This window comes from Hypomesus nipponensis, chromosome 28 (assembly GCF_054491055.1).
Source record: "Hypomesus nipponensis isolate SF chromosome 28, ASM5449105v1, whole genome shotgun sequence".
Classification (NCBI taxonomy): Eukaryota; Metazoa; Chordata; class Actinopteri; order Osmeriformes; family Osmeridae; genus Hypomesus; species Hypomesus nipponensis.
Genome location: NC_140388.1, coordinates 7,165,114 through 7,190,710, shown reverse-complemented (window position 1 = coordinate 7,190,710; position 25,597 = coordinate 7,165,114). Strand labels below are relative to the sequence as shown.

At 47.7% G+C, this 25,597-nt stretch overlaps 6 protein-coding genes across 8 annotated transcripts; 1 reads left to right on the top strand and 5 right to left on the bottom strand.

Annotated features, from left to right (window-relative positions):
* Nucleotides 1–537: 537 nt before the first annotated feature.
* Nucleotides 538–5,492, bottom strand: acaa2 (acetyl-CoA acyltransferase 2). Its single transcript, XM_084694857.1, has 10 exons — nt 5,355–5,492; nt 4,496–4,662; nt 4,044–4,172; nt 3,711–3,827; nt 3,276–3,423; nt 2,641–2,816; nt 2,337–2,466; nt 2,088–2,158; nt 1,792–1,946; nt 538–1,497 (listed from the first exon to the last, which is right to left on the bottom strand). Exons 1-10 carry the CDS (start codon nt 5,368–5,370, stop codon nt 1,413–1,415), a joined length of 1,194 nt encoding a protein of 397 aa, XP_084550983.1. The 5' UTR covers nt 5,371–5,492; the 3' UTR covers nt 538–1,412.
* Nucleotides 5,493–5,731: 239 nt separating this feature from the next.
* On the top strand, nt 5,732–7,641 carry mrpl40 (mitochondrial ribosomal protein L40). Its single transcript, XM_084694858.1, has 5 exons — nt 5,732–5,912; nt 6,084–6,167; nt 6,257–6,412; nt 6,667–6,748; nt 6,964–7,641. The coding sequence occupies exons 1-5, from the start codon at nt 5,851–5,853 to the stop codon at nt 7,189–7,191; spliced, it is 612 nt and encodes a 203-aa protein (XP_084550984.1). The 5' UTR covers nt 5,732–5,850; the 3' UTR covers nt 7,192–7,641.
* Nucleotides 7,642–7,959: 318 nt separating this feature from the next.
* On the bottom strand, nt 7,960–8,888 carry c28h22orf39 (chromosome 28 C22orf39 homolog). Its single transcript, XM_084694859.1, has 3 exons — nt 8,788–8,888; nt 8,404–8,571; nt 7,960–8,225 (listed from the first exon to the last, which is right to left on the bottom strand). The coding sequence occupies exons 1-3, from the start codon at nt 8,812–8,814 to the stop codon at nt 8,094–8,096; spliced, it is 327 nt and encodes a 108-aa protein (XP_084550985.1). The 5' UTR covers nt 8,815–8,888; the 3' UTR covers nt 7,960–8,093.
* A 196-nt stretch (nt 8,889–9,084) lies between these two features.
* On the bottom strand, nt 9,085–13,146 carry ufd1l (ubiquitin recognition factor in ER associated degradation 1). Its single transcript, XM_084695345.1, has 12 exons — nt 13,018–13,146; nt 12,639–12,771; nt 12,394–12,426; nt 12,168–12,289; nt 11,832–11,962; nt 11,506–11,578; nt 11,309–11,377; nt 11,117–11,185; nt 10,652–10,702; nt 10,459–10,547; nt 9,944–10,028; nt 9,085–9,710 (listed from the first exon to the last, which is right to left on the bottom strand). The coding sequence occupies exons 1-12, from the start codon at nt 13,018–13,020 to the stop codon at nt 9,639–9,641; spliced, it is 930 nt and encodes a 309-aa protein (XP_084551471.1). The 5' UTR covers nt 13,021–13,146; the 3' UTR covers nt 9,085–9,638.
* Nucleotides 13,147–13,287: 141 nt separating this feature from the next.
* dhx37 (DEAH (Asp-Glu-Ala-His) box polypeptide 37) lies at nt 13,288–22,363 on the bottom strand. Of its 3 annotated transcripts, none has more exons than XM_084694462.1 (27): nt 22,267–22,363; nt 21,940–22,066; nt 21,503–21,672; nt 21,215–21,327; nt 20,655–21,015; nt 20,385–20,533; nt 20,063–20,155; nt 19,589–19,685; nt 19,353–19,466; nt 18,751–18,967; nt 18,339–18,437; nt 18,174–18,244; nt 17,931–18,075; nt 17,761–17,837; nt 17,393–17,625; nt 17,153–17,264; nt 16,939–17,045; nt 16,665–16,853; nt 16,231–16,355; nt 15,944–16,060; nt 15,515–15,687; nt 15,284–15,398; nt 14,893–15,030; nt 14,582–14,676; nt 14,243–14,316; nt 13,875–13,972; nt 13,288–13,718 (listed from the first exon to the last, which is right to left on the bottom strand). In XM_084694462.1, exons 2-27 carry the CDS (start codon nt 22,049–22,051, stop codon nt 13,642–13,644), a joined length of 3,471 nt encoding a protein of 1,156 aa, XP_084550588.1. In that variant the 5' UTR covers nt 22,052–22,066; nt 22,267–22,363; the 3' UTR covers nt 13,288–13,641. The 3 variants fall into 3 exon arrangements, with proteins under 3 accessions (XP_084550588.1, XP_084550590.1, XP_084550589.1); XM_084694464.1 differs by having other exon boundaries at nt 22,319–22,337; XM_084694463.1 differs by having other exon boundaries at nt 22,275–22,330.
* Nucleotides 22,364–22,580: 217 nt separating this feature from the next.
* Nucleotides 22,581–25,271, bottom strand: gp1bb (glycoprotein Ib platelet subunit beta). Its single transcript, XM_084694466.1, is given in 3 exon segments — nt 22,581–23,338; nt 23,341–23,509; nt 25,150–25,271. Coding segments are annotated over 2 exon segments (690 nt in total). The 5' UTR covers nt 23,501–23,509; nt 25,150–25,271; the 3' UTR covers nt 22,581–22,808.
* Between the last annotated feature and the right edge of the window lie 326 nt (nt 25,272–25,597).

Here is a 25,597-nt window from a genome sequence, read left to right as displayed (position 1 = left end):
AAATGCTGACATTTTCACAAATAACGGGTCTTTAACACAAACAGAATAGCCTCACTTCAAAGTGAAATGGTAAATCTACTTAATTCACCAAGATGAATACCGATTTTATTTCGGAACAAATGTGAGGAGAAGCCATTCCTACCTTTGCTATGAAAAAAAGAAAGACATCCGGGGATGTGACGCATATATTGACGTCGATTGTCTCGGCTACGTAACGAGCGTCCCTCCATGTTTTTCATGGAACTTGTAGTTCAGAGCAGGAGAATACGTTGTATTACAACCCACAGCTTGAGCCGTTTTCCAACTTTCTTACAGCAAGGATGTTTTCGTATAATTTCGAACTGCAACCACGGATACTCACATAAAATGTTTGAACTATAGCACCTCTGTAACTAAAAGCCATCCGTATTACATTACACATAGGCCTACTTTTTGATGGGACGGGGGTGAAGAGTGCATATGATAAAGAACTGAACAGTCTAACTTATGCTAGATATTTATGAGGTAGGTAGGACAAAGAATAAATGGCACGACAAATTCGCAATCAAAAGTTTATTGATATGATAAACAACATTATCCTGTATAGTAGGGTCCACAGTATTGACACATTCTTGGGCACTGTGTGCATCCCTGCCATGGAGTGAAGGGAACATAAAGAGAACGGGAGAGAGAAGTGGGGTAGAATCTGTACTGTCACATACAGTCAAGTTACATTTGGGAAAAAACGTTATCGTTTACCCTCATTCAATGGTTTTTATTCTAGAGGTATTTATGCCTTATAAGCAAGCAGTGTATTCAAGGCACACACAGAACCAGTCCAACGGAAAGCAGTAAACCTTGTTCATAGGAACTGACATACGTTAGCCCTTTAACAGTGTAAGGCCTCTTCACCAGAAGGTCAATGGTTAACACAATCATCTTGAATATAAAGTTGTTAAAAAAGTAAATGTTCTCACAGATACTACCATCCTCCTAATCTTTGCTGAACACAGACATTGTAGGAGTGCCTTTGAAGAGAAAATGTGTCTTCACGAGTGTATTTGGTGCAAATCTTCTTTTCAAGTTAAATTTAAAAAAAGTCTAATGTTATAGCAAGGCGATGGTGTGTGTTCATTGCACTGAATGTGTGGATGGCATTTCTGAATATTTCAATGAAAGCAGTCTGTGGAGTACTGTTTTGAAGACATGGCAACAAGTATGTGGACACCAGCCAGTATATGGACACCTCCTTCCTGTCAAAACAAATGTAATTCCCAAATCTTGGTCATTAATATGGAGAATTATACTGAGCATGGGTCCACATGTGCAAAAGTAACTTTACATTCTATTTTCCATGCGTACTGCTGAAGTAGTACACTTCAGAGTACGGACAACAGAAGAAAGTACACTTTTTAGTGTAAAGGGTTTGTTCTTCACTGGGTGTTTTCGATGATGATGGCGATGCCCTGTCCTCCTCCGATGCAGGCAGATCCTACAGCATACTTGCCTCCACGCCGCCTGAGGAAACCAAAAGGGCCATCCATGAAAACATAATTTTTAAAATATTCCTCACATTATAGCAAGGGATACATGTTTTGATAAACACGAAGAAAGCTGTGACCTGAAGAATCGAATGATTGGTTACCAGGTTTTTACGATAAATATGGATACTTTGTGAATTGACTTTCCTGGTATGATAACACTAAAATAGATATGGCGGTGTGTGTATATGTGTAGGCATATGTGCGTGCATGTTCATGTGTGTTTCTTTGAAGGTGTGTGTGTGTACCGATCTGTGTGTGTTCAGGTTACCTGAGCTCATGCACCAGGTGTGCAGTGATGCGAGCTCCAGAGGCTCCCAGGGGGTGTCCGATGGCGATGGCTCCTCCGTTCACATTGCACTTCTCTGGGTCCAGGCCGAGCGCCTTGGACACCGCCAGGTACTGGGCGGCGAACGCCTCATTCACCTGTCACACACACAACCGTCAGGACCGCTCTGGCGAATCGGATAGTTCTTGTGTATCCAAGCATGAAGTATTAGTATATGGTCAAAAAATTGTAGATTTTGGGATAATAAATGAATGAATGGATGAATAATTTCTTCATACCTCTACCAGATCCATGTCTTGCAGAGTGAGACCTGCTTTCTTCAGAGCTTCAGTGATAGCAGGAACAGGGCCTGTGACAGAACACCACATCTTAGCAAACCAAAATAGGAACGAGACTCCGTGGTGATCGACAGGGGATTCTAAAACCAACAGTCGCACCTGTGTCTAAATGAAGCCCATTACAATCCTTGCTAGAAAGGAATAAATCACTTCAGTCCCAATATCAGCCCTTTAATATCAATCACTCACCAATTCCCATGATGCTTGGGTCACATCCTGAGATGTGATAGGCCACTATTCTGGCCAGTGGGGTGAGCTTGTGTTCCTTCAGCGCATCCTCACTGGCTATTACCACGGCAGCAGCCCCATCGGACACTCCCTGCAGACAAGGAAGAAAGCACAGGATTGATTAAAACAAAGTGTTGCCAATGCATTGAACATCTTAAATAGTTTTGTTACCATCACTGTACAAAAGCAGGAAATTGTGGGATTTTTTTTTGTCTAACTTCAAGCATTTCTACAACTTGTTCCAGGTTTCTGGTCTGTTACTCACGGATGCGTTGGCAGCCGTGACCGTTCCTCCCTTCTTGAAGACGGGCGCCAGCTTGGCCATCTGCTCCAGAGTGGTCTGTGGGCGTGGGTGCTCGTCCTGGGTCATGGCCACCTTGCCCTTCCTACCCTTCACTTCAATGGGCGCAATCTCAGCTGTGTAGTGGCCACCCTCGTGGGCTGTGCATACGGACAGAAGGAGAACACAGTAAGAAAATAAGACTGACAGGAACCTGGTAGGAAGCCTGTATTAGGAACTACAAAAATGCAGGTATCTTGTGCTTTGGTAGGTGATAGTCCTTTACATTTAGTAGAAGCAGAAGGAATTGCATTGATCCCCAAGGGGAAGGAGTATATTCCTAGATGTCTTCCTCTGCGCTTATTTAAATGTGACATTAGATCTATAGGCATAGTCTTTAGGTCTACAATAACGTTTACAGTAACGTTTTTAGAATCGACAGAAAATATACATGAGCCATTTAGTGCCTCATGTCGGTCTGTCACTCGATTATCTTGAAATTCGGCAGGTGTATCACTCAGAACGCTACTTGTGCAGTGTCGAGCACGATCCGACAAAGAAGGCTTTGGCAAAATACTTGACAAAGTCCTTCCTTGAAGGGAACAGGGAGCACGACTGACCAGCTTTCCACTTCTGCTGGGTGTGGTGTGCGTACTGGTCGCACGCCTCTCTGGAGATCTCGTACTTCTCAGCCAGGTTCTCAGCAGTGATGCCCATCGGGATCTTGATGTGCAGGTCGGTAAGCCCCGCCCACAGAGTGTCCTCCAGCTAAGAGTCATGCACGCACACACACACGCACACACACACACACACACACACACACACACACACGTACCAAGGACTTCTGATGAATGACAAAGAACGAACTTCTAAGCCCATGTGAACAACATCTGCCCACAATTCACTCAAACCCTTTTCAAATAAACCTCAACGTTCTTGAAATATTGTAGGTGAAGATGTTGGAGTGCCTATTTCATCAGTACTAACTATGTGGCACGCATATTTATCGATTTGTGCTACTGTCTACGTAAATAAGGACAATGTGTTTTGTTTACCTTTAGATCAAATCCAAACTTGGTTCCAAAGCGAATGTTACGCACGGCATACGGTGCCTGGCTCATGCTCTCTGAGCCTCCGCACAGCACCACCTCGGACTCCTTTAGTTGGATTTCCTACACCCACACACACACACACACACACACACACACAATGAAGACAACATTTGTTACAGAAACACACACTGTTGCAAATCCAGTGACCTGACAACCTTCGCTGTTGAAGCAGAACAAGGTGACTCATGGATTTGCATCCATGACTCTGCTCGTTAGCAGCATGCTATGTGTTCCTGCTAATCCGTGTTTCCTAACAGTGAGTGTGTGCGGGTCTACCTGGGCACCGTTGATGATGGACTGGAAGCCGGAGCCGCACAGCCGGTTGACGGTCAGCGCGGGCACGGGGATGGGCACCGCGCACCTCAGGCCCACGTGGCGAGCGATGTAGGCTGCATCAGCAGAGCTCTGGAACAGAGGGGAGAGAGGAAGAGGGAGAAAGATAGCGAGAGGGGAAGGAGAGAATCAGTTCCAACCTTTAGTCAATTGAAACAATTTGCCGTTCGTTCCAGAGGTTTTTCTTGCTTTTGTTTCTTGAGCTGTGGTTGGGAGTCAGATGGCTGAGCAGTTAGGGAATTAGGCTATTTATCAGAAGGTTGCCGGTTCGATTCCCGGCTGTGCTGAGATGACGCCTCGGGGGAATATCCTTGTACTTACTGTAAGTCGCTCTGGATAAGAACGTTTGCTAAATGACTGAATGGTTGCTGTGCATGTGGTTGCTGTGCATGTACCTGCATGACGTTACCCACGATGACGCTGTTGACCAGCTCTGGAGCCACACCCCCAGCAGCCAGGGCTGCTTTGGCAGCATGTGCTGCCAAGTCCGTGGCAGTGTGGTCCTTCAGCACGCCGCCATAGGTGCCAAATGGGGTGCGCTTGGCCGACACAACAAACACACCTGGTGAGAGGGGTAGACTTTTTAGGATGAAACTAAAAGGAAGGAAGAATCTCTTTCTCCTTGATCTCCCTGATGGCTGGAAGGTTCTCCACATTTCAACAGTTTAAGAACCATATAAGACCCCAACCTCCCAATTTAGAACGAGCCACGTTCCACACCAGGAGATTGATATAAGACAGTGGCATATAGGTCACTCTGTACTGGATAGATGGGTCACACTGATAACAGTAATGTTGATACAACGATGAATAGTGTCACTGTCACCTTTGACCCATTTTACTCTCCTTGCCAATTTATTTGACATTATAAAACTCTATACTGTCATGATCGGCTTGCACCTGAGATTTATTCGAAATAAGGTATCTGCGTCACTCGTCTCGTTTCTATTCAGAAACATTTGTGTGGATTTCATTCATTTCTACTCAATGGACACAACTGTCAGCCTGTGCACAATGTTCACAAAGATAAATTTAATTTAAAGTCTCATCAGCAACTTCGATAGATTCTTGATAACTTGACAATAATGTCTGTAGTCAGTTCTCCAGATATCTAGCTAGTATTTAACAAGTTAACCAGCTACGTAGTCACTCATAATACAACATTTACATAAGTATTCTACACTCGCGTGCTTGCATGCATGCATTATGCAATTAACTTGCTTATATATTTTCATAATGTAAACAGAAATGTACCTCTGAGCAGCGCCATTATATTGATTCCACGACAATGATCAAGGGTGTCTGTGTCTTGAGGTACGTGCGTCCCGAATACACTTTTAGCTAAACACAGACAATCTTGACCTTTTGCCTACAATACATACTGATGAAAGTGTCTTAGCATTGATGGAAACACTTTCGATCATTTTTAAATCAAATTTTACGTATTTGATTATATATAGATATGTTTATAATACCGTAGTATACAATACAGGTCAAATGAAACATTGCTTTTTTATTCGGTGTAATATTTCTCATATCTTCTTTCAAAGTTGCAAAATTATTTTTTGCATTTTCCGACCACAATGCATTAGAAAGTGCGGTTTCAGATTCAAAACTTCGTTTACTTGATTATTCATGAACTGCACTGTACTTCCGTCCTGTGGCTGTCAAGGGGACAGCAATGATATAATTTGAAACAGACTTGAAAAGCTTTTATCAAAATATGCATGAAAAGTGATCAAAAGGAACCATGTCGTTAGCGATATCGCGTGCCCTGTGCAGGGTATTGACTCGACAGAATGCAACGCCAAGGTAAGTAGAGCCCTAGTTAGTGCTATCTTTGATGTACCCACGTTGTTAATAGCTAACACGTTGAATACACTGAACTAGAGCCGGAGGAAAGCATCTCTGGTCCTGTCACTAGTGCTTACACACCAGGTCGTTCCCGCATTTAATGATTCTTTATTTATGCTGTTGTCCCAGATCTGTGCTGGCAGTGAATGGCCAGGTAGCACAAGCTCCCTGGTTTGCTTCAGTTCTCACGTTGAAGACCTCAGCCCCGCTAAGGTAAGTGTAAGATCATCTGACTTGTTAATCCGCCACGACAAGAACAGCATCTGTAGGCTGCGATCTTAACACTTACCTTGATCGAACAGGGCTGAACCCAGGAGAAAGAAGAAGGTGGACCCCCGGAGGGACCAGATGATCAGGGAGAGGATGAAGAAGAAGCTGAAGAGGTTGGAGAAGGTTCCCCCGGAGATGATCCCCATCGAAGACTTCATCACTCCAGCGAAATATCTGGACGAAGCAAGGTATAGTTCACAATACGAGCTGTAGATTCTGTAGATACTGTGTGTGCTGGCTGGAAACAGGGCTGGCCACTGCAAACCGTTCCCGATGTTGATGGAGATGCGATCCATCTCCATTGATGACCAGCTAGAAACTTTGGAATGCTGTGGTTAAGCCTGGTGGTGAGCCGTACTGTCAAAATGTGTATTTGATTAAGTCATCATTCGCTTAACTCATCCAGTGTAGTCAGGGGTTAATGTTCTGTGTTGTTTCTCAGGAGCCGTGCACCAACTCAGCTGTCCTTCGAGGATAGCGAGAGGCGAGCTCTGCTGCTGAAGGAGTGGTCCCACTACAAACTGGTAAAACGACCTGTCAAAACCACTTGAGAATATGCATAATATAATGCATTAAAAAAGTCATGATTTCATTAAGACATACCAAGTAAGCATGACGTTGTGTTCTATGAGAGAGATATTAGGCCTATTCTTATGTGTATAGCATCCAAAAAAGGCATGTTTTATCTCCTGTGCTTCTCTGGGGGTTCTCACTGTGCTTCTTGTTCCCCCCCACTCAGAAGCAGCACCGGGCTGAGATGGAGGCTGTGGGCCAGGCCCTGGAGGCCCAGGCAGAGGCCCTGAAGGAGCTGCGGCTGGAGTCGGAGGACCTCTACCAGGCTGCGCTGAAGCCAGACCCCCTGCTCTTCCCCTTCAGCCAAAAGGGGCCCTGTTTCACTCCACCCAAGCCCCAGTACGAAGCACCGGAGGGCAAATACACGGACATCACCAAGGTCTACACTCAGTGAGAAGGTGGGATGAGGAGTAGTTGCATCTGGTGTTGCAGGTCCATCTTCAGACGAACTTGACGTGACAACGGGCCAGACGTTTTTATAAGATTTCCTCAGAAAAAGGATCACACCCAGGTGGATTGCGTCCGCTGTCACGTCTTTGCAACTTCCACAAAACTGGGAGGGGCTTGCGTTCGTCAGATTGGCAGTTCTATCACGTGTTAACTGCCGGAGGAAGTTGTTCTGTCCATAAAAAAGAAAGATGGTTGATTGCAACGTCTCACCGTAGTGTGGTTTCATCAGCTCATTCAGTGTTGTCATGTTTGAAAATGTAATACTGGGTATGTCCCAAAATGTACAACATCAAAACCCTGAAATTCATGTTTGTTTTTTATTGATATGCATTGATCAGATTCATGTATATTACACACACGGTGAATGAATGAATCATTAAAGGCCATTAACATACTTTGATACTGGTGTCTATTACAAAGGCTTCAGCAACACAATCATGCTAATTAGTTATTCCATACAATGTTATGGCTGTCTGGTAAGAGGGTGTCAACTCAAATTACTATGATCAAATGCTATCTATATTCCATGTCCCTTTATCTAGCATTTCCAAAGTACCAAAAGTGAAATTCTCAGGACAAAGTTTGACATCTTTAAACACTTGCTGAGCCCATTCATACAAGACCCTGAAGTGTCTGGCACAATTCAATCTCACAGCTTCACACAACCCTATATCAGTGCAGGAAATTGGATACCACTGGAGTACAGCCCATGAGGTCATACCGCCTTCATTGTAACCTCCACTGGGCAGAGAACCTCGGGAGGCTTCATGTACATTTCTGCAGCAAACTGGCATCTCAGAAGTCTTTAGCCCCACAGAGGGCTCGGGCAGTGCTGTGGGTGGGTGTTCAGGAGTCCTGAGGCTTGTCCTGGTTCAGGGGCAAGTGCCAATCTCTGGGAGGTTCTCTCCTCATCTCCCAGACAGGGGTAAACTTCCTCTGCTCTGCTACCCTCTTCCTCTCACTGCTCTGTAACGCCTCCTGGACAACGCAATAAAATAAAAAACTCAAGTCAAGGGATGGCTTTGAACCAAGTGAGCACGCAAGCACACGTGAAAGATAAAGGCAGTTTTCGTATACGCGTCACCAGTTGCTTGTGTCAATGAGTACATGAGAATGTGACATTCCACCAGACACATGATTGTGGCGTCTACTCTACCTTGGTTTCTGGGTCTGGATGTTTCTCCCACTGTTTGCACATGTTGAAGTCCTCTTTCCATTGCTGGCAGGACGGTGACGTGCCATGAGCGTAATAGTGGTGAAAACGGTTCCACAGGCTTTTGCAGTGCCTGAACTCACTCCAGTAGACATCACAGTTACGAGGAGGCTAGTGGAGGTGACACAGACACACGATGAAGGGACTGGTGTTTCTGGCTAATGTGAACTGACAGCAACAATTTAGCGTACCTAGCTAGCATAGCTCCCTCGCTGTGTTTTAATTTAGATTATATAACTTTACAGCAAATAACTTGTATGCAGTTTGTAATGCTGGGCATGTGATTAAATGTACGTCATGATAAAAATACAGTCTTTCATACGTTACCCTCCACATCGCTTCAGAGGCTGCCATTGTTTTTTTTTCCCCAAACAGACGTCACAGCGTAAAAGACGTTGAGTCACGAACCTTGCTTGGGGCCAATAAGAGGTTACGTACGCACACAGCTTCCGCCCACTGTCCGGAGCGATTCCACCGTTTACCGAAAAGCGTTTCTTATATACCAGAGCCATATAAAAATATATATTTATAAAAGATTTATATTGCTCTGTTATATATTAATTTACGGATCATTCCTGCACTAAGACAACAACATTTCAGAAATAAATTTAAGGAAGACGAATATACAGAATGTTCTTTATTTCAAAACAGTAGTCCTAATGTCAAGAGTTTATAAATAAAATAAAAAGCAGTCATGCCACTCACCCAAGATTGACATAATCCACAAGGTCCTAAATCCCAACCCAATTGTGAAAACCCTCAAAACAATGTGATGATTAGAAGTAGGCTATAGTTTTGTCTTCTAAACATTTGACAGTGGCCCTTCAAAATGAAGGACAGGGCAAAACTGGGGAATCCATCGGCTACTTTTCCCCAAAAAGAAAGTTAAATGGAACTAAATCGTGACTCAGCCTGTGAAACAAATAACCCAAAATTAAAACACACAGGCTGAATGTTGAGGGGATTCATATTGTGGATAAACTGGGAAATGATCATAATATGTTTAGGCAATGAAAACCCCTTCCTTTCTGATGCCCCCACAGCAGCAAATCTTTGCTCTGAGGGACCAAGCGACCGCAGTTGTCTTTGTGGCCTGCATGTATTTGTTTGTGTTGTGTTTGGGAGCGTTCAGAGTCTGTGTTAAATCAGTCCGGGCCTCCAGGTTAAGACGTAAAGCCTCATGGCTTCCTGCCCTTCTTGCGTAGTGACTGTCCCTCCCCAGAGAAGGCGATGAACCGGCTCAGCTCATCCTGGTGAGGACATACAAGACACATAAGCAGGAATTAGTCCTCTAAATGATCTATCTGGCTCAGGTATAACCGTGCAGCTTAGAGAACCTCACTATAACACGTACCACTAATACAGCGTGTCAAATTCATCTCTCGAAGCAACAGTTTGCCGTATTTCATTTACAATGAAAAAAACCCCCCAACCCAAGTTGTTGTCTTTATTGGGTGGTTTAATATGACGGTACGGCACTCACATCCTCCATGGTCCTCCGGGGCTGGGGTCTGGAGTTGCGGATGAAGGTGATCCTGCCCACCTTGTACTCGTAGTTAGGGATGCCCCTGTGGGCAGTGGAGGTTAAAGGTCAACACCATCGGTGACGTCATCACCGCTCATCGTGCCCAACCGGGAGTTTGCATCATCTGACATTCCTATCAACTCATCATCTACTGTAGGCAACTTCGGTCTTGCTTTCAATGTGTTGTATTCTACCATGTGAGTATGAATGGTCAAGCTATGTGAATGGTTGGTTATTTATGTACATCGGAATTTTTAATGTAAGAATATTCTTAGCAAAGTGTCTCGCAAAGACACGACTAGACTGACGCAGCCCCCCAGGTCTGATGGACTCTGTTAGGTACATGAAGGAGGCTTGTCAAGCTGATCCCTGAATGACTAGATGCAAGAGAATCATCCCGTTTCACCAACTACTGTTTACTCCCTGTGAACATCCAACAGCGCAGACTCTAAACACGGCTGACGTCTGTTCACCTTTTAATGTCGCTGGGATCAATGGGGACGGGGCTCGGCTCGATGCCCTTCAGCTTGCCGTCAAGGCGGTTGCCAGAACCAGTGAAAGCCTGCATGGGAATGTTTCGATTAGAAACGTATGCTTTGCTCCCATGCTCACTTGCGTGTATATGGTGAATACATGTAAAGAGAACTGCGACTGTCTACAACTGACCCGGAATCCCATGTCCATGTCAGCATAGCTGTTGGCGTCTCCTTCCTCCTCCTGAGAGAGAGCGAGAGAGAGAGAGAGAGAGAGAGAGAGAGAGAGAGAGAAAGAGAGAAAGAGAGAAAGAGAACCACTATTGTGAGTCCAGCCAACTGGGTCATTGTCTACATTTAGTTTGTAATCTAGTTTCTACGGTAGCACTCGTTTTTGTCGTTTTTAACCTAGAATTATCCGATATTTCACATCCGATATTCCCTATGTTGTTTGTACTGTGGCCCCTCCACGCCCTGTGGCCCCTCCCCTCGCCCTGTGGCCCCTCCCCTCGCCCTGTGGCCCCTCCCCTCGCCCTGTGGCCCCTCCCCTCGCCCTGTGGCCCCTCCCCTCGCCCTGTGGCCCCTCCCCTCGCCCTGTGGCCCCTCCCCTCGCCCTGTGGCCCCTCCTGGTGAGCTGCAGCTGCAGCGGTGCTCCTACCGTGGGCTCCTCGTGGTGCTGAGGCCTCCTCTCAGGCTCCTTGTACCCCAGCGGAGCGTCAAAGTCCACCTGAAACACCGGACACACATCCAGGTCACGGATATCCGACAGACAAAACTGTAGCTCTAACTGACACACATTTACCATGGTTGTATTTCGGACGGTTGGTATTACTGTGGCAGGGGGACTTACATTCATGTCACACTCGATGATGGACACCGCTTTGTCCGGCTTGGTTTCCATGACCCGTAACTCATAGATCTGACATGAGAGACAAGCAGGAGAGGAAGGGGTAAGGTCACATGACGGCATGTATCCCACGTCCTGAATTCCTACGGCTTCGTTAAAGAGACGTGGTCCACGGTCTGTTACCGTATTTCAATGTTTACCTTTTCATTGTAGTTGATAGCGATGACATCGCCTGTGGTTAAGCAGGCAAAATTTCTCAAGGCATTTTCCAACCTGTGACACAGAGAAACATAGCCACAGGTCAGTTTTCAACCAGAAATTGAGGTATTTAGGTATAATAACTTTGTGCCAACCTCTGTAGCAGAAATATTATTTAAAAACGATTCTATTCTGTCAGTTAACCCTTCTTTATCCAAGCTCAACCGTTAAAACGATATGGATATACCCAATAACAGTCCAATCTTAATCTATCAGTCTGTGTTTGAGATTCTAAACATCCAGAGCGTATGGAAGGCTGCTGTCGTACACTGCCTTGGGGTTGGTGATGTCCAGGAAGTCTGGGCTCTGGGGCTGGAACTTGGAGTATGTGGCCACCATGAGGTTGACACTCTCCACCTGAACCAGCCCTCCTTCCTCCAGGAGCAAGTTCTGCATCATCTACAGCCAGGACACACACACAAATAATTGCTTTATGATAGTATATCGGAGGTAGTCTATTCTCCTCATGTCATGTGTACACAGAACTGAAAAGGTAGAACAAGGTTTTCCATTTTCGGAACAAGTTAAAATAACGTAACTATAAACATGATTTATGAGTAAATATAGCTTTTGTTGTCAAGTTCAACAACATGGTTCAACTAACCCAGTGTGGCAAGTAACAGATTCCCTCATCTGCAACAAACTCCAGCACACCACAGTGAGTCATTCTGTCTGAGTTCTTGTTGGTCAGCTTAAACAGCATGGGGTAGGTGATGTTCAGTCTGCCTGTGTGGGGGAAAGAGATCAGAGCTATCTGTCAAAAGGATTTTTCTTTGAAGAACACGTCCGGGTAATGTTGGAGTGAGAATAATGGAAAGTAAGCTACTTACTGAGCTGGTCAAGAGCGGATGGCGGCATTATAACTACAGACAGAACAGAAAGCATACATTAACTTTGGTAGCTAGCAATTGCTTGTACTAAGAACGGCCCAGTTGAGCTCACATGGTTCAGTACAAGTGCTTCGTTGGAGTGATGCATTGGTGACATTACATAGCTACGTTCCGTCATTTTACTACGTGGACTGGACACGGCTACAGTGATACATTTTGTATATCTGTAGTATAATATCACAAACTTTTTCCTCCTTTCTCGACGTCCGACCGGTCGTTGGGACCTGCCAGCATAGACACCGAGTAGCAACGGTATTGCGTGGAGAAGCGGTTTTGGAAAGCCCGTGGAATAGGGTGATCAAACATGTTGAAGGAAAACTGCAACACACAAACAAATTGGACAATTAGCTATTTCAATCTGGATAGGTGCTGTTGTTAACAGACTGATTCAAGCGCAACAAAGCTATTCTTGGATATTTTACAATAAAATTGGACTGCAGTGACAGTGCATCTTTCTTTCGTCATGTTGTTGAACAGCTAACGTTAGCGATTGCAGCGTTGCTTACAGGCAAGAAAAAATCCTATGCTATACTGTCCTCAATGTTTGGTATTGTTATTACTTACCATGTTGACTATTGGGACGTCAACTTCCTTAGACCAAATAGTTTAATACAGGACCTTTTAGTATATCCCTGTGCAACTAAATAGTAACAGTTGCATCCAATGTTGTCTTCCTCTTCAACCACGGAAGTGATGTCATAGTAGGTAGTGACGTACAAAGCCCTAGATGTTTTTTTGTGTTTTGCTCTGTTAACATTAAGTAGTGTCATAATAACAATGTCTCTAAAGTAAATTTCCTGAAACAATATACATCTTTAAAACACAAATCCCATCTTCATTCAAAACCACACTTTAATACAAGTCTTACAAAGACCATACATACAGTATTGGCAGCATACAGGTTGATCAGAACAGGAGTAGTATAAAATCCACAATGGCTCTAACAGAGGTGCAACTACACATGATAATGACAAGCCCCTTCCTCTACCACAGAGAGTAGTACCCTGCTTTACACAGACATATAAAACACTCAGAGGAGAAAGCCCTGGGATAACCGCTGCACATCTTGTGTGTCAAAGGTAGTCAGTGGCACTGTAGGTGTTAGGTGTTTTGGTAGAGGTCTGAGTCGTGTTCGTCTCAGGAACGCCCTCCTGTCTGCTGGGTTACGGTTTGTGTGTGTGTCTGTGTTCAGACCGGTGGCCAGCTCTTTGCTACCTCTTGGTGCATGGCCTCAGGAAGCCACTGGCAGTAGGCAGACAAGAGGACTGCGGAGAGAAAGAGATACAAGAGAGGGAGACAGAGAGGGAGATGGGGAGAGGTGGGGGTTGAGAGAAAGAGGTGGTCAGTAAAAGAAAACAAACATATAAAATAATAATAAAAAAATATATACATCTATACATTTAGCACATAGACACACTCACATTGGCTGTTGTTCTTCCAGGCAGCGAGCAGGGCCTCTCTGCAGTCCACCGTTTCAGAGGCCAGGGCCCCCAGCACAGCCTCAGTCCTGGGCTGAAGTCTGGGAGAGGACACACCCTCTGGTTAACACTCACACGACCGTCACCCAACTCATAACCAACCTACCATTCATAGTATACACATGACACTCACTCCACACACATTGAAAACACGAACCCTTTTTTTAAATTATGGATTCCCATTGGCTGACGTCTTAGCGACAGCTAGCGTTCCTGGCCTACACACAGATACGTGGAGTGTTGTGCGGAGGAGTGTTGAGAGGGGTGGTGGGTGGAGGAGTTAAAGGGTGTGGTGTAGGAGGGCTACTTACTTGGCCCAGCTCTTCAGCATGATGGACGGGCTGGAGAGAAGGTGGGCACTGTGCCGCTTCAGTTTAGGACACACCTGAAAACGTGACACACGCAAATGTCAGTTCCATGGACGAGCTGATTCGTCCACACGAAGAAGCTAAAGCCGCATGACTGAGCTTGGACAGCCCTGGACGGTCACTATGGATGACTGACGACGGCGGGTCACTGTGGAGGGCCCAGCTCTGGACGATGCTAGGAGGATGATCGTGGATGACCTTGATCTAGAGCTCTGGGGGGTGTTTGGTCGGAACACCAGGGCAGTGAGGAGGGCGGACTCAACAGCTGTGTGCACACACTACCTGTCCCTCCAGCAGGAACCTGGCGAACAGCTTGTAGCGGTCAAGGCCTTCTGGGTAATCCATCTCCATAGCAGGAAGCTGCCAGGCCACACGGACTGTGGCGGGAAGAGAGAGAGATGAGACGAAGAGAGAAACAGAAACATGGATGAGGGACAGAAGGAGATTTAAATAAGAGAGAGGATGGAGCAAGGGAGAGAAAGAGGGGGAGGAGAGTCAGTCAGGAGAACGGTTAGACTGAGAGTCAGGAGACTGTCAGTCTAACCGTTAAGACAACAAAGGGAGGTGAAGGGAGAGAGCAGCAGGTGACTCACAGAAGGTGCTGGGACAGTGGCACCTCACCCTGCCTGTGGCCTCACACAGCCAGGGCGCCGGGCTCGACAAGGGAGAGCCAAAATGGCAGTACTGCGGGAGCAGGCGGGGCACCCATTCTGGCTCCACCGCTGACACACCTGGGAGAGGGGTGTCATTCGTGTTAAGTGGCTTTTACTGGTTGGGACCACATTTTGTGACAATGTAATAAATAAAAACACACACAACTTAACACCACAACAAAACACAAGCCAAACATCACCATCACAGAATTATGGTTTAGAGTTGATGTTATTGTCTGTTTTTGTTATTGTCTGGATTGCCCACGTTCCTGCGCGATCCCATCGCTGTATTCGACAGGAAGAGAAGCACTCATGGTCGTGGTGAACACACCTCTCATGTACATCTTGGTGGTCTCCATGACCTCTTGGTAGACCACAAACAGAGGCAGGGTTTTGAAGAGGGCGGAGGAGGGGTGGATGTACACAGGCTCGTCCAGGAGAGCCGTCTGGAATACAACAGCAGGCATTCACGACATCAGGAAGGAGACACAACCACAAATGATTCGTCAGCCCAGTCTGCTAAAAGAATACATCATTATGACTGAACATGGCTGGATCTCACCTTGTAGCCGTTCCTCCATTTGGGGTCCAGCATCTCCTCGGGCTGGACCCGTCGGGCCAGGTGGTCGCCCAGCCCCGCCAGCACCACCTGACGCAGGCACACTACCTGGCTCTCCGTGGGCGGGGCCATCTTGGGGTCCACGAACACGCCCACCGCCGGACACACGGCATTCACTAGGGGAGAAAGGCTTCTGCTCAGTGTTTGTCTGTGTGGGTGAGGCTGTGTGGGTGTGTGTGTGTGTGAGAGAGAGAGGCGACGTGTGTGTGTGTGAGAGAGAGGGGACGTGTGTATGCGAGAGAGAGAGAACACGTGTGTATGTGAGAGAGCCAATGCGTGCAAGAAATGGAGAGATTGTGTGTGTGTGAGAGAAAGAGAGAGTGTGTGTGTGTGAGAGAAAGTGTGTATCCTTTGATGTGAGTGTGTGTGTACCTGCGTTGGTCAGCTGCCCTCTGAGCCTCCTGATCTCCATCATAGCTTTATACCTCAGTCCGTTCTCCTCACAGAACTGAGCTGTGCAGCCAGCAAACTCACAGGCCCCCACGGCACCTACACACACACACATACACACACGCTATTCATCAGAATTCCCTAAGTAAACTAATGTACCAGCATGAGCTGCCAAAGGGTGCCACCAACAGGCACTGCAGTATAGAGACTAATTCTATTTAAAAGGAGCATTTGATGGCCGCTCGACTCCCATTCTAACGCTTCCTCACCCAGCATGACCATGAGATCCCCCAGGAGCAGCGAGGCTCCCTGCCCAGCCCACAGCCTCCTCATCTGGCCCAGCCGGGCCCGGCGCTGAGCCAGCTTGGAGCTCTCGTCCTCACTGCCGGCCGGTCTGGGGGGCACAGAGACACACTCATCTACATCTCCAGAACATTCTAGAAAACAAAACAAAAACTGTGCCGAAAAACCCCATGGTCGAATCACTCCTTTTTCTTTCTTTCAAGAACTTTGGATGATCCTTGATTTTCTGCAGTAATTTCTATAGCACTATATACTTATATATATATATATATATATATATATACACACATCGCTTTGGCTGAAAACCTCTTTGAAACAAACACAGCCCATGTCATATAAACCACCACCCTAACACTTATAGGACTATTCAAATCCCCCTTCAGTGCACCAGACGCCCCACCTGTCCAGGTCCTCCATGATCTCCCGCACCGTCATGGCGGCCACCACGGCGATGACGTAGGGCAGGCAGTCCTGCTGCCGGCCCAGGGCCAGCATCTTGGCGTAGCGCGGCGCCACGGGGAAGGAGGCCATGGCCCGGCCCAGGGGGGTGACGGGACAGCTCAGACGAGCACGCTCCATGTCCTTCACCCTGCGAAGAGGGGAGAGAGAGAGAGACGGTTAGGAAGAGAGAGGTGGAGAGAGAGAGACATAGAGAGAGAAAGGTGGAAGCTTACCGTCCAGTGCGCGGGGGTTCCTCCAAGGCCCCCAGGGAGACCAGCAGCTGCTCTGCTGCTACCAGGGCCTCCATGGAGGGAGGAGTGGGGAACGGGAAGTTCACCACCTGGACACACACACACAGATATTCTCTAGTAACTGTCTTTTCTGGATCTCTGTGAAGGGGTTCTGCGTTCTGTGAAGGGGTCTGAATAAGGTTCTGTGTTGTGGTACCTTATCTATATTGAGGTCTTTCATCTGCAGAACCAGGTCCTCAACAGGCCTGCGAGTGATCTCTGCCTCGGAGAACGGGCTGAAGTCTGAGAACACTGCCGACGAGTACAACCTGCACACACACACACACACACACACACACTTCAGCTACTAACACTAACAAGGAGACAACAGACGAGGAAGAATTTGCCTGCAAAACCAGCCAAGAGGCTTTTGTTTCCCTCTCTCAACAATCCTGACCTATAGCAGTGCCCGGGTTCCGTTCGGCCGGCCCTCCCAGCTCTCTGATTGGCCGAGGCCTGTGAGGTCCAGGTGACCTTGAAGGAGGACACCCCGGTGACACGGTCGTAGAAGCGCTTCTTGACGCGGCCGCAGTCCACCACGTACTTGATCCCCGGGATGGTGAGGGAGGTCTCCGCCACGTTGGTCGCCACCACGCACAGACGAGCTCCGGGAGGGGGCGGGCTGAACACCTGCACACACACACACAGGTTAACACACGCAGGTACACACATACACACAGGTTAACACACGCAGGTACACACACACACAGGTTAACACACAGGCAGGTACACACACACACGTATGTCTAGTCAGTGTGTCCTCACCTTGGCCTGCTGTTCGGGCGCCAGGAGAGAGTAGAGAGGGAGGACGTAGAGGGGATGGGAGGGGTCTGCTTTCTCCTCTACGCACACACACACAAAAGAAGAAACCGTTTCAGGGCAAACACATTATTTAAAAGTCGATTGTTTCTGGCTTTCTCAGCGGGAACACCCACCTGTGTTCCCGGGGTCGTCTCCTTCCTCCAGGAAGGACCCCTCCCCCTCCCATCCGTCGTCCTCGCCAACCCCCGCCTGCCGGTCCTCGCCTTCCTCGTCCATCGGGAGGGCCGAGTAGGTGTCCAGGTCGATCCGCGGCAGCGACTGAAGGATGAACACACACAGAACCTCAGTACGTTCCTATACACACACACACGTTCTGGATAAAGGTTCTGGACAGAGCGGCGAGGGTCCCTACGTACCACAGCCTTCTTCTGCTTGGCCTTCTTAAACTTCCTCGTCTCCTCCGAGGCGTCGGGCTCCTCCCCCTCACCTGAGGACACTCAGGGTTAATCACATGACCTGATGATATAATCACACTGGATATTACACTGTTTCACGTTAGCGTGCAACAGTGTGTAGCTCACCAGTGTCGGTGTGTTCCCTCCTGCAGGGGAAGGCCTTCCTCAGTCTCCTGCACACGCTTTGGACCTCCGCCTGACCCGTCAGAAACACCAGGATCCCCCCTGGAGACAAACACAGCCCACTGTCACTCACACACACCGGCTGTCACTCACACACACCTGCTGTCCCTCACACACACCTGTGGTCATGTCTGTGTCTCCGTGTGTGATTCTTTGTGTGTGTGTGTGTGTGTGTGCTTGTACTGAATGTCTAGCTGTGTGTATATTTGAATGGGTGTGTAAGTGCGTTGGATTATGTGTGTGTCTGCCCCTGTGTGATTGTGTGTGTGTGCTTGTACTGAATGTCTAGCTGTGTGTGTATTTGAACGGGTGTGTAAGTGTGTGTCTGCCCCTGTGTGTGTGTGTGTGTGTGTACCTGGGGGCAGCATGCGGTGGATCTTGCAGGTCTGGTGGAACACCTCTCCAGAGTAGTCCTCCAGCGGGGTCCTCTTGTTGAAGTGGACCGACACAGGAAACTGCCGGGCGTCCACCTTGAGGACGGGCGGGGGCGAGGGAAACAACTTCCTGTTTTCTGTGAAGTCCTCCACACGCAGGGTGGCAGACATGACCAGCAGCCTCATGGGGAGGCCTTTCTGTGTGACACACGCAGGAAACACCAGGTCACGCCAGACAGGAAACACCAGGTCACGCCAGACAGGAAACACCAGGTCACGCCAGACAGGAAACACCAGGTCACGCCAGACAGGAAACACCAGGTCACACCAGACAGGAAACACCAGGTCACGCCAGACAGGAAACACCAGGTCACACCAGACAGGAAACACCAGGTCACACCAGACAGGAAACACCAGGTCACGCCAGACAGGAAACACCAGGTCACACCAGACAGGAAACACCAGGTCACGCCAGACAGGAAACACCAGACAGAAAGGACAGACAGACAGCCAGGACAGACAGCCAGACAGACAGTAGGACAGACAGGACAGCCAGACAGCCAGAACAGACAGACCCGCTCACCTTGTTCCTCAGGGGGACGATGCGAGACAGCAGGCCGACCAGGATGTCCGTGTACACACTCCTCTCATGGGCCTCGTCTATGATGATCACACTGTACCTCTGGAGCAGGAAGTCCTACGCCAGAGACACAGGGAGAGAGAGAGAGAGAGAGAGAGGGTGAGAGACAGAGATGGCTGCTGTAGGGGCCAACATGAGGAGGGGTGAAGAATGAAGAGAGGAAAGGGTTGTTTTTTTACCTTTTGAATCTCCTTCAGCAGGACACCATCTGTCATGAACTTGATTTTGGTGTCACTCGTCACATTCCCCTCGAAGCGAATCTGATAGGACACCACCCTGGATACCAGCACAAGTGGAGGAGATTAGACTACATCATGTGCATTAGGATGACTTTAAGAAGGTGCCTACTTGTGACCTTTCACCCCAGATTAAGACTTAGGGTTGATGAGGACGGAGGAAACCCTGGTCGGATAACCTGATACTTAAGAGGAGTGGAAAGGAGGAAGCGAGGAGAGAGGAGGAGAGAAGATAGGAGAGAGGAGGAGAGGAGGAGAGAGAGAAGAGAGAGGATAGGAGAGAGGAGGAGAGAGAGAGGAGAGAGGACAGGAGGAGAGAGAGGACAAGAGAGAGGATAGGGTAGAGCAGGAGAGAGGAGAAGGAGAGAGGAGGAGAGAGGATAACAGAAAGGAGGGAAGAGAGGACAGTTCTCAGACCGTGTGGACACGTTCATCTCCTTGGCCACTCTCTGGGACATGCTGACAGCTGCCACTCTCCGGGGCTCTGTCACACCTATGATCCCACTTCCACTGGAGGGAGAGAGGAGCGACGGAGGAGAGAGAGAGAGAGGTTGGGAAAGAGAGGAGCAGCGCAGGAGAGAGAGATGGTGGGGGGAGAGAGAGAGACGTTTTCAAACATGCTCATTCATACTTTCTCAACCTCTGTCTTTACAGACGGCAAGACTGGGGGATATCGAGAGGAAAACCAACAACAGAAGGGTTCAGGATGAAGGAGAGGGGGGGTCGTCCGCTTGTGTACCTGGCGTAGCCGGCCTCGTACAGGAACTGGGGCACCTGGGTGGTCTTGCCACTTCCCGTCTCTCCACAGAGGACCACGAAGGGGTTCTCCTTCACCCCCTCCATGATCACCTGCTCCTCAGCGAGCACAGGCAGCCTCAGACGGGCCTCCTTCACACACACACACACACGCACACGCAGAAGGAAAATAATCACATGCTGCTTGTGAAGTGCACACAAACTATCACTTCATATGTAAACCTGATAACAGGAGGTCCATGTCCACACACACCTGTATCTGAGGCAGTCGGTCCACGGGTATGAAGACAGCCGGCTGGGAGTCGGTCTTACTCGAGCACTGGGCCGCAGCCCTCCCCTCTCTCCTCTCCTCCGTCTCCTCCCTCGCTTTCTTGACCTCCTCCTCCGGACAGGGTCGAGGAGGCTCCTCGGGCTTCTTCTCCTCCACCTCCACCTCCACCCCTCCGTTCTCCAACTCTTCCTCATCAGAGGAAGTGTCTAAATCACTGCTGTCGTCCTCCTCCGCCCTCTCATCCTCCTCGTCCTGCTGATGGGTCCACTTCCTCTTCCTGTTGGCTCCGCTTACGCTGTTGATCCTGGGCCCAGAGCCTCCCTCCTCCACCTCCTCCAGGGTCCTGGACATCACAGGGGAAGGCGGGGTAAGAGAGAGGCCACGTGTAAGTGTGTGTGTGTGTGTGTGTGGTTATGTGTGCGTGTGTGTGAGACAGACAAGAGTGAGGAAGGAAGGGTGTGAATCTGTACTTGTGCGTGCGAGAGTGAGGAAGGGTAGGAGGATCAGAATGTTCTAGTGTGTGTGTGTGTGTAACTCCATACTGTTTATTCTGGTACAGCTTGTCTCCTGTGCCCATCTTGGAGGTGGTGTAGAGCAGTTTCAGCTCCGCCTCAGGAATCTGCACCTCTGAGAGCTTGGTCAGGATGTCTGCTCTCTGCGACACACACACACAAACTGAGCATTTCTCAAAACAAACCCATTTTCCATCCTACTATAGACTCTGGAGAGAACAGTGTCTGAGATGACAAGGTCATGTTCTATGACGTTGGTGAGATGAAGAGGTCACTTTAAATTAGTGTTTTTTCGTGTTGGCGAGCGAGGACGCTTACATGAGCTTTCTTCTCTTTGAGCTCCAGAACTTTCTCCAGGTTCTTCCTCTGTTTCTTAGTGAGAGGCGCCTTCTTATGCACTGGCTTCTGCAGGCCTTTCTTCTCCTTGGGTTTGGAGGCTGGGAGGACCAGCGCGTTGCTCTCGTCCAGCCCCTTCAGATTAGCCCCATCTGGGGGGAGAGGAGGGAGGAGGAAGGGAAGTATAGAGAGGCTTCTATTTTTACTAGAACAGACCGGGTTTATAATAGCCAGATCATATTTAGATACTGATGTACCTAGATAGGAAATTATGTCTCTAACCCTAACCTTATCGCTCTCTCTCTCTCACGCACACACATACCTCCTTCCATCTCTCTCTTTCTGTCATTCTATAACTCGCTGTTGCCATCCATCTAAGCAGTTTCTGTGACCACTTCATATGAATGACTGTTTCTCACCTTTCAACTCCACGACTACATCTGTCACGGGCTTCCCTGCCTCCGGTGCCGGTCGTGTCTCGCTGTCCTGCTGCCTCCCCTTCCAGTTATGTTTCTTTCTCAGTCTCCCCATCTCGCCCAGAGATCGCTGTTACAAGAGCACAGACAGGACCTCTGGGTGTAAATAATGACTGTTTATTGAGCTGGACAGTGGAGACTTAATCGCGATGACTATCGCTGTCGTTGCAACTTGCAAGAAGGAGATGAGAAATATCTATGCCATTAAAACGTTAGCAATTAGCTAAGCTTAGATATTAAACACAATAAGGTAAACTACAAACATCAAACCTTCACACCAAATCTAATCAACCAGCTGGAGGGTTTTTCCGACTCCACTCACATCCAATATCTCACGTGTAAACAACAAGTGGTGCTGGTGTAGCACTTTAAATTGTCCGTCGCATTTCCTTGGCTGCGTACAAAGGTTCCGCTACAAATTTCACCTCATCAACTATAGTAAGGAATAGAGATGCCTGTAGCAACTATTAATACTTGGCCGTGAAATACACTATAGTATGTAATGGCACTGAACAATGTACTTAGTTGTACAGACAAAACTTTCTGTGGAGACAGGGAAGGACAAGACACTGCATACAGCTCTTTAATTTGATTTAAATGCCCACACAGTAAAACATAACATACACATATATGAAAAAATGCATTTCTTAGCAATAAGAAAATAACATAGCATGACTAATTATAATATAAAAAATTATTATATAAAAAAAAAATATGTCAAAAAAGGTCAAGTTTTTTCAAAAACCTAGACATGATTCTGTTTGATTTAAACTTACAGTTTGGATACAATAAGCAGGAAAAACTCCCTTTTTTCAGAATCTGCTATCCTTCAAAGGCTCACGCTCGCTCCCCAGACAGCCCTCCCCTCCCGTGAGGCTCTCGTCGGCGGTTCGGCGCGCCTCCCGCGACAACCTCTCGAACCGGCGCAGGAACACCACCACGGCCACCAGCAGCGCCGCCTGCAGCAGCACAAACACGCACAGGCACACCTGCGACGCCATCGCCAGGTCACAGTACCAGTAGTGGCAGGTGTCCAGCACCTCCTCCTCCGTCAGGTAGACCACCAGGCGCCCCCTCAGGTCAGGAGGGAAACTGCAGTTGACGTGGAGGTGTCCGGCCTTGGCGACGAGGCTGGCGTGATCCAAGCCGTCGCCGTTCAGGGGCCCGTGCGGCTGGCGCAGGAGCCAGGCGCGCAGGTAGAGCACGCCGCAGTCGCACGCCCACGGGTTGCCGTGGAGAGAGACGGAGCGCAGGGAGGGCAGGGAGTCCAGGATGCCGTTGGGGAGGGAGGTGAGCAGGTTGTCGTGGAGACGGAGGTGGGTGGTGTTGGACGGGAAGCGGGGGGGAGGGAGGAGGTGGTTAGAGAACGCTGGCTGCAGTCCACCTGACCCTTTTGGCAGGAGCAAGGGGAGGGGCACACCGACGACCCTTGAACTCCGATCCCAGACAGGACGAGTACACACAAGAGAGGAGGCCCCATCATCATCATCATCATCGTCTTCATCACCGGTCACTGTAAGAACAGAACACAGAGCTTCATCATCATCATCATCATTGGAGCCTCACAACCCTCACACAACAGCAGGCTGATGATCCCTTAAAAAAAATAACACAATCGTCAGGCTGAGTAGAACCTCCCCTTTAAGAATCAGTCTTGATCATACACCTGCACTGTGTGGATCTTTGCCTTTAATGTCATCCTCCTTTAGATGAACCCGCAGAGAGAGAATCTCTAGGGGCCTCTGAAGGACAGGGGCCAGGAGGGAGGGAGGGGGCGGGAAGGGGGAGGGGAAGGCGAGGCCAGGGGGATGGATAGGAGACAAAGAGGCCGGATGAGGATGCAGAGAGGGAGGAAGCTGGAGTGAAGTGGAGGCTTTCCTCGTCTCTGGTTGTGAACGGTTGTGGGATGCAGATTACAGGTCTCACTGAGAGATACGTTTAATACGGCATCTTCCCTGGGTGGGTCTGACCCAACCGTCTGAGTGTGGCAGAGAGAGATAACCCAACCAGGATAGAATTCCCCCAAACAGGAAGTAAAATAGCACAGGATTGTCATGACACAAGTCATTGAGAGGCCATGGAGTTTCTTGTTAGACTGTCTGTGTAACTATACAGTTACAGTTAGACTGGGTAGATACGTATTACAGTAATGTTTACTTATAAAGAGCAAATCACGTCTGTTGTAAACCGGTAGTAGTAGTCAATTAGAGTAAATATCAATTTGATTAATTTCATGTTGAGGTATCAACATCATCCAAGGTTCTATTGTGGATTACAAATCAAAAGTCAAATCAAAACTATTTAAACAGTTTAGCTGTTAGCATATGAAGAGGTCTGTCCTTAAACCACTGATCAGTTAACAACAAGTAAAGAAAATGCTTACTTTATTATTTGTTTACTGTTTAAAATGTTTTGAATATGATAAACAATGTTTGATCTATACCTTGCGATATTAAGCTCATGAGCACAGAACCTTAACCTTTGGTTATGTCCAGGAGAGAAATACGCCTATCCATTAATTACGTTTCTTGTATCATTGATAAATTGATAGAAGTCTGTTATATTATGCCTGCATAGCCATAAGTTGGGTCTTTGTAAGGTGTGACTATGAAAGGCCTATGTCACTGAGGCAAGTCAGAGGTCACAATATTTCCAGAGTGTATAATGCCATGCAACTTTGAACGAGGAAAATAGAAAAGAATGACAAGGCCATTTCTGGGAGCCCTATCTAAAGACCCAAACAAAAGCTATCTAGCATGCAGTGTCCTTTTTCGCTGCCTGCAAAGGCTATGTTAATCATTTTGTATCCTCCCATATTGTGATACCATTTACTCTCTTGATTTTCTGCATTCATTGTCAAGTCTTCTGTGATAATCAACTTGAGTGTAACAGACTCCTGCACCTCACATGTGTAATAAATGCATTGATTTTGTCTTAACCTTGTTTTGACCAGATCTTAACAAATCCTTTCATTGACTTGGCACTTTCAGAGCAATTGGGTAAAAGAGAAACATCTTCACATATTATTAGACATCTACACAGTTATTAGAGTAGGTTAATGCTTCTCAAACTGTTTCAATTATCCTCCTTCAGGAGCAAATTGATTCGTTCTACTGTTAATCCCTGCAGTCTCACTGTAGTCTGAAGTCTTACCTTCTCTTCTTCACGTGATGTCTGGAGATCCTGAAGGGAAGGTCCTTCTGGCCAAGTGGAGGAGGAACGTGTTTCTGTTCGCGCGAGGGGCACCCTGTTTCTGGCTTTAGGAGAGGCACATAATCATACAGCCCCAGCTGGTACACAGTGATAACATAAAACACACGCACACACACAGTCTTTAAGAGGCAGTACACAGGAAGAGGAGCAACATCTCTCTCCTCAGTACAAACTGAGAGAACTTGACTGACACAGACACACAGACACACAGACACACAGACACACACAGACACACAGCACACAGATACCAAGACGACAACACTGTATATTTTACATACATACATATTGCAGTGCATAGAATACTAAGTTTTGAAATGTTTGTGTTGTAGTACCAAGGAGTATAATAGTTAACTATACAGATGACTATAATCCATTTATATGATTGATA

What these genes read in the sequence shown, in the direction of transcription:
- acaa2 (XM_084694857.1), bottom strand. An exon ending in CCAGCAGAAGTGGAAAGCTG is followed by an intron (nt 2,817 to 3,275) that starts GTCAGTCGTGCT and finishes CCGTATGCACAG; the next exon opens with CCCACGAGGGTGGCCACTAC. An exon ending in AAGACATGGATCTGGTAGAG is followed by an intron (nt 1,947 to 2,087) that starts GTATGAAGAAAT and finishes TGTGTGTGACAG; the next exon opens with GTGAATGAGGCGTTCGCCGC.
- mrpl40 (XM_084694858.1), top strand. Translation starts at nt 5,851, where the DNA reads ATGTCGTTAGCGATATCGCGTGCCCTGTGCAGGGTATTGACTCGACAG. An exon ending in CGACAGAATGCAACGCCAAG is followed by an intron (nt 5,913 to 6,083) that starts GTAAGTAGAGCC and finishes CTGTTGTCCCAG; the next exon opens with ATCTGTGCTGGCAGTGAATG. An exon ending in AGTGGTCCCACTACAAACTG is followed by an intron (nt 6,749 to 6,963) that starts GTAAAACGACCT and finishes CCCCCCACTCAG; the next exon opens with AAGCAGCACCGGGCTGAGAT.
- c28h22orf39 (XM_084694859.1), bottom strand. Translation starts at nt 8,814, where the DNA reads ATGGCAGCCTCTGAAGCGATGTGGAGG. An exon ending in CCTCTGAAGCGATGTGGAGG is followed by an intron (nt 8,572 to 8,787) that starts GTAACGTATGAA and finishes CACCTCCACTAG; the next exon opens with CCTCCTCGTAACTGTGATGT. An exon ending in ATCCAGACCCAGAAACCAAG is followed by an intron (nt 8,226 to 8,403) that starts GTAGAGTAGACG and finishes TGCGTTGTCCAG; the next exon opens with GAGGCGTTACAGAGCAGTGA.
- ufd1l (XM_084695345.1), bottom strand. An exon ending in ATCACCAACCCCAAGGCAGT is followed by an intron (nt 11,579 to 11,831) that starts GTACGACAGCAG and finishes TCTGTGTCACAG; the next exon opens with GTTGGAAAATGCCTTGAGAA. An exon ending in CTATCAACTACAATGAAAAG is followed by an intron (nt 11,378 to 11,505) that starts GTAAACATTGAA and finishes CTCTCATGTCAG; the next exon opens with ATCTATGAGTTACGGGTCAT.
- dhx37 (XM_084694462.1), bottom strand. Translation starts at nt 22,051, where the DNA reads ATGGGGAGACTGAGAAAGAAACATAACTGGAAGGGGAGGCAGCAGGAC. An exon ending in AGGGCAGCTGACCAACGCAG is followed by an intron (nt 15,688 to 15,943) that starts GTACACACACAC and finishes TTTCTCCCCTAG; the next exon opens with TGAATGCCGTGTGTCCGGCG. An exon ending in CCACTGTCCCAGCACCTTCT is followed by an intron (nt 14,677 to 14,892) that starts GTGAGTCACCTG and finishes TTCCCGCCACAG; the next exon opens with TCCGTGTGGCCTGGCAGCTT.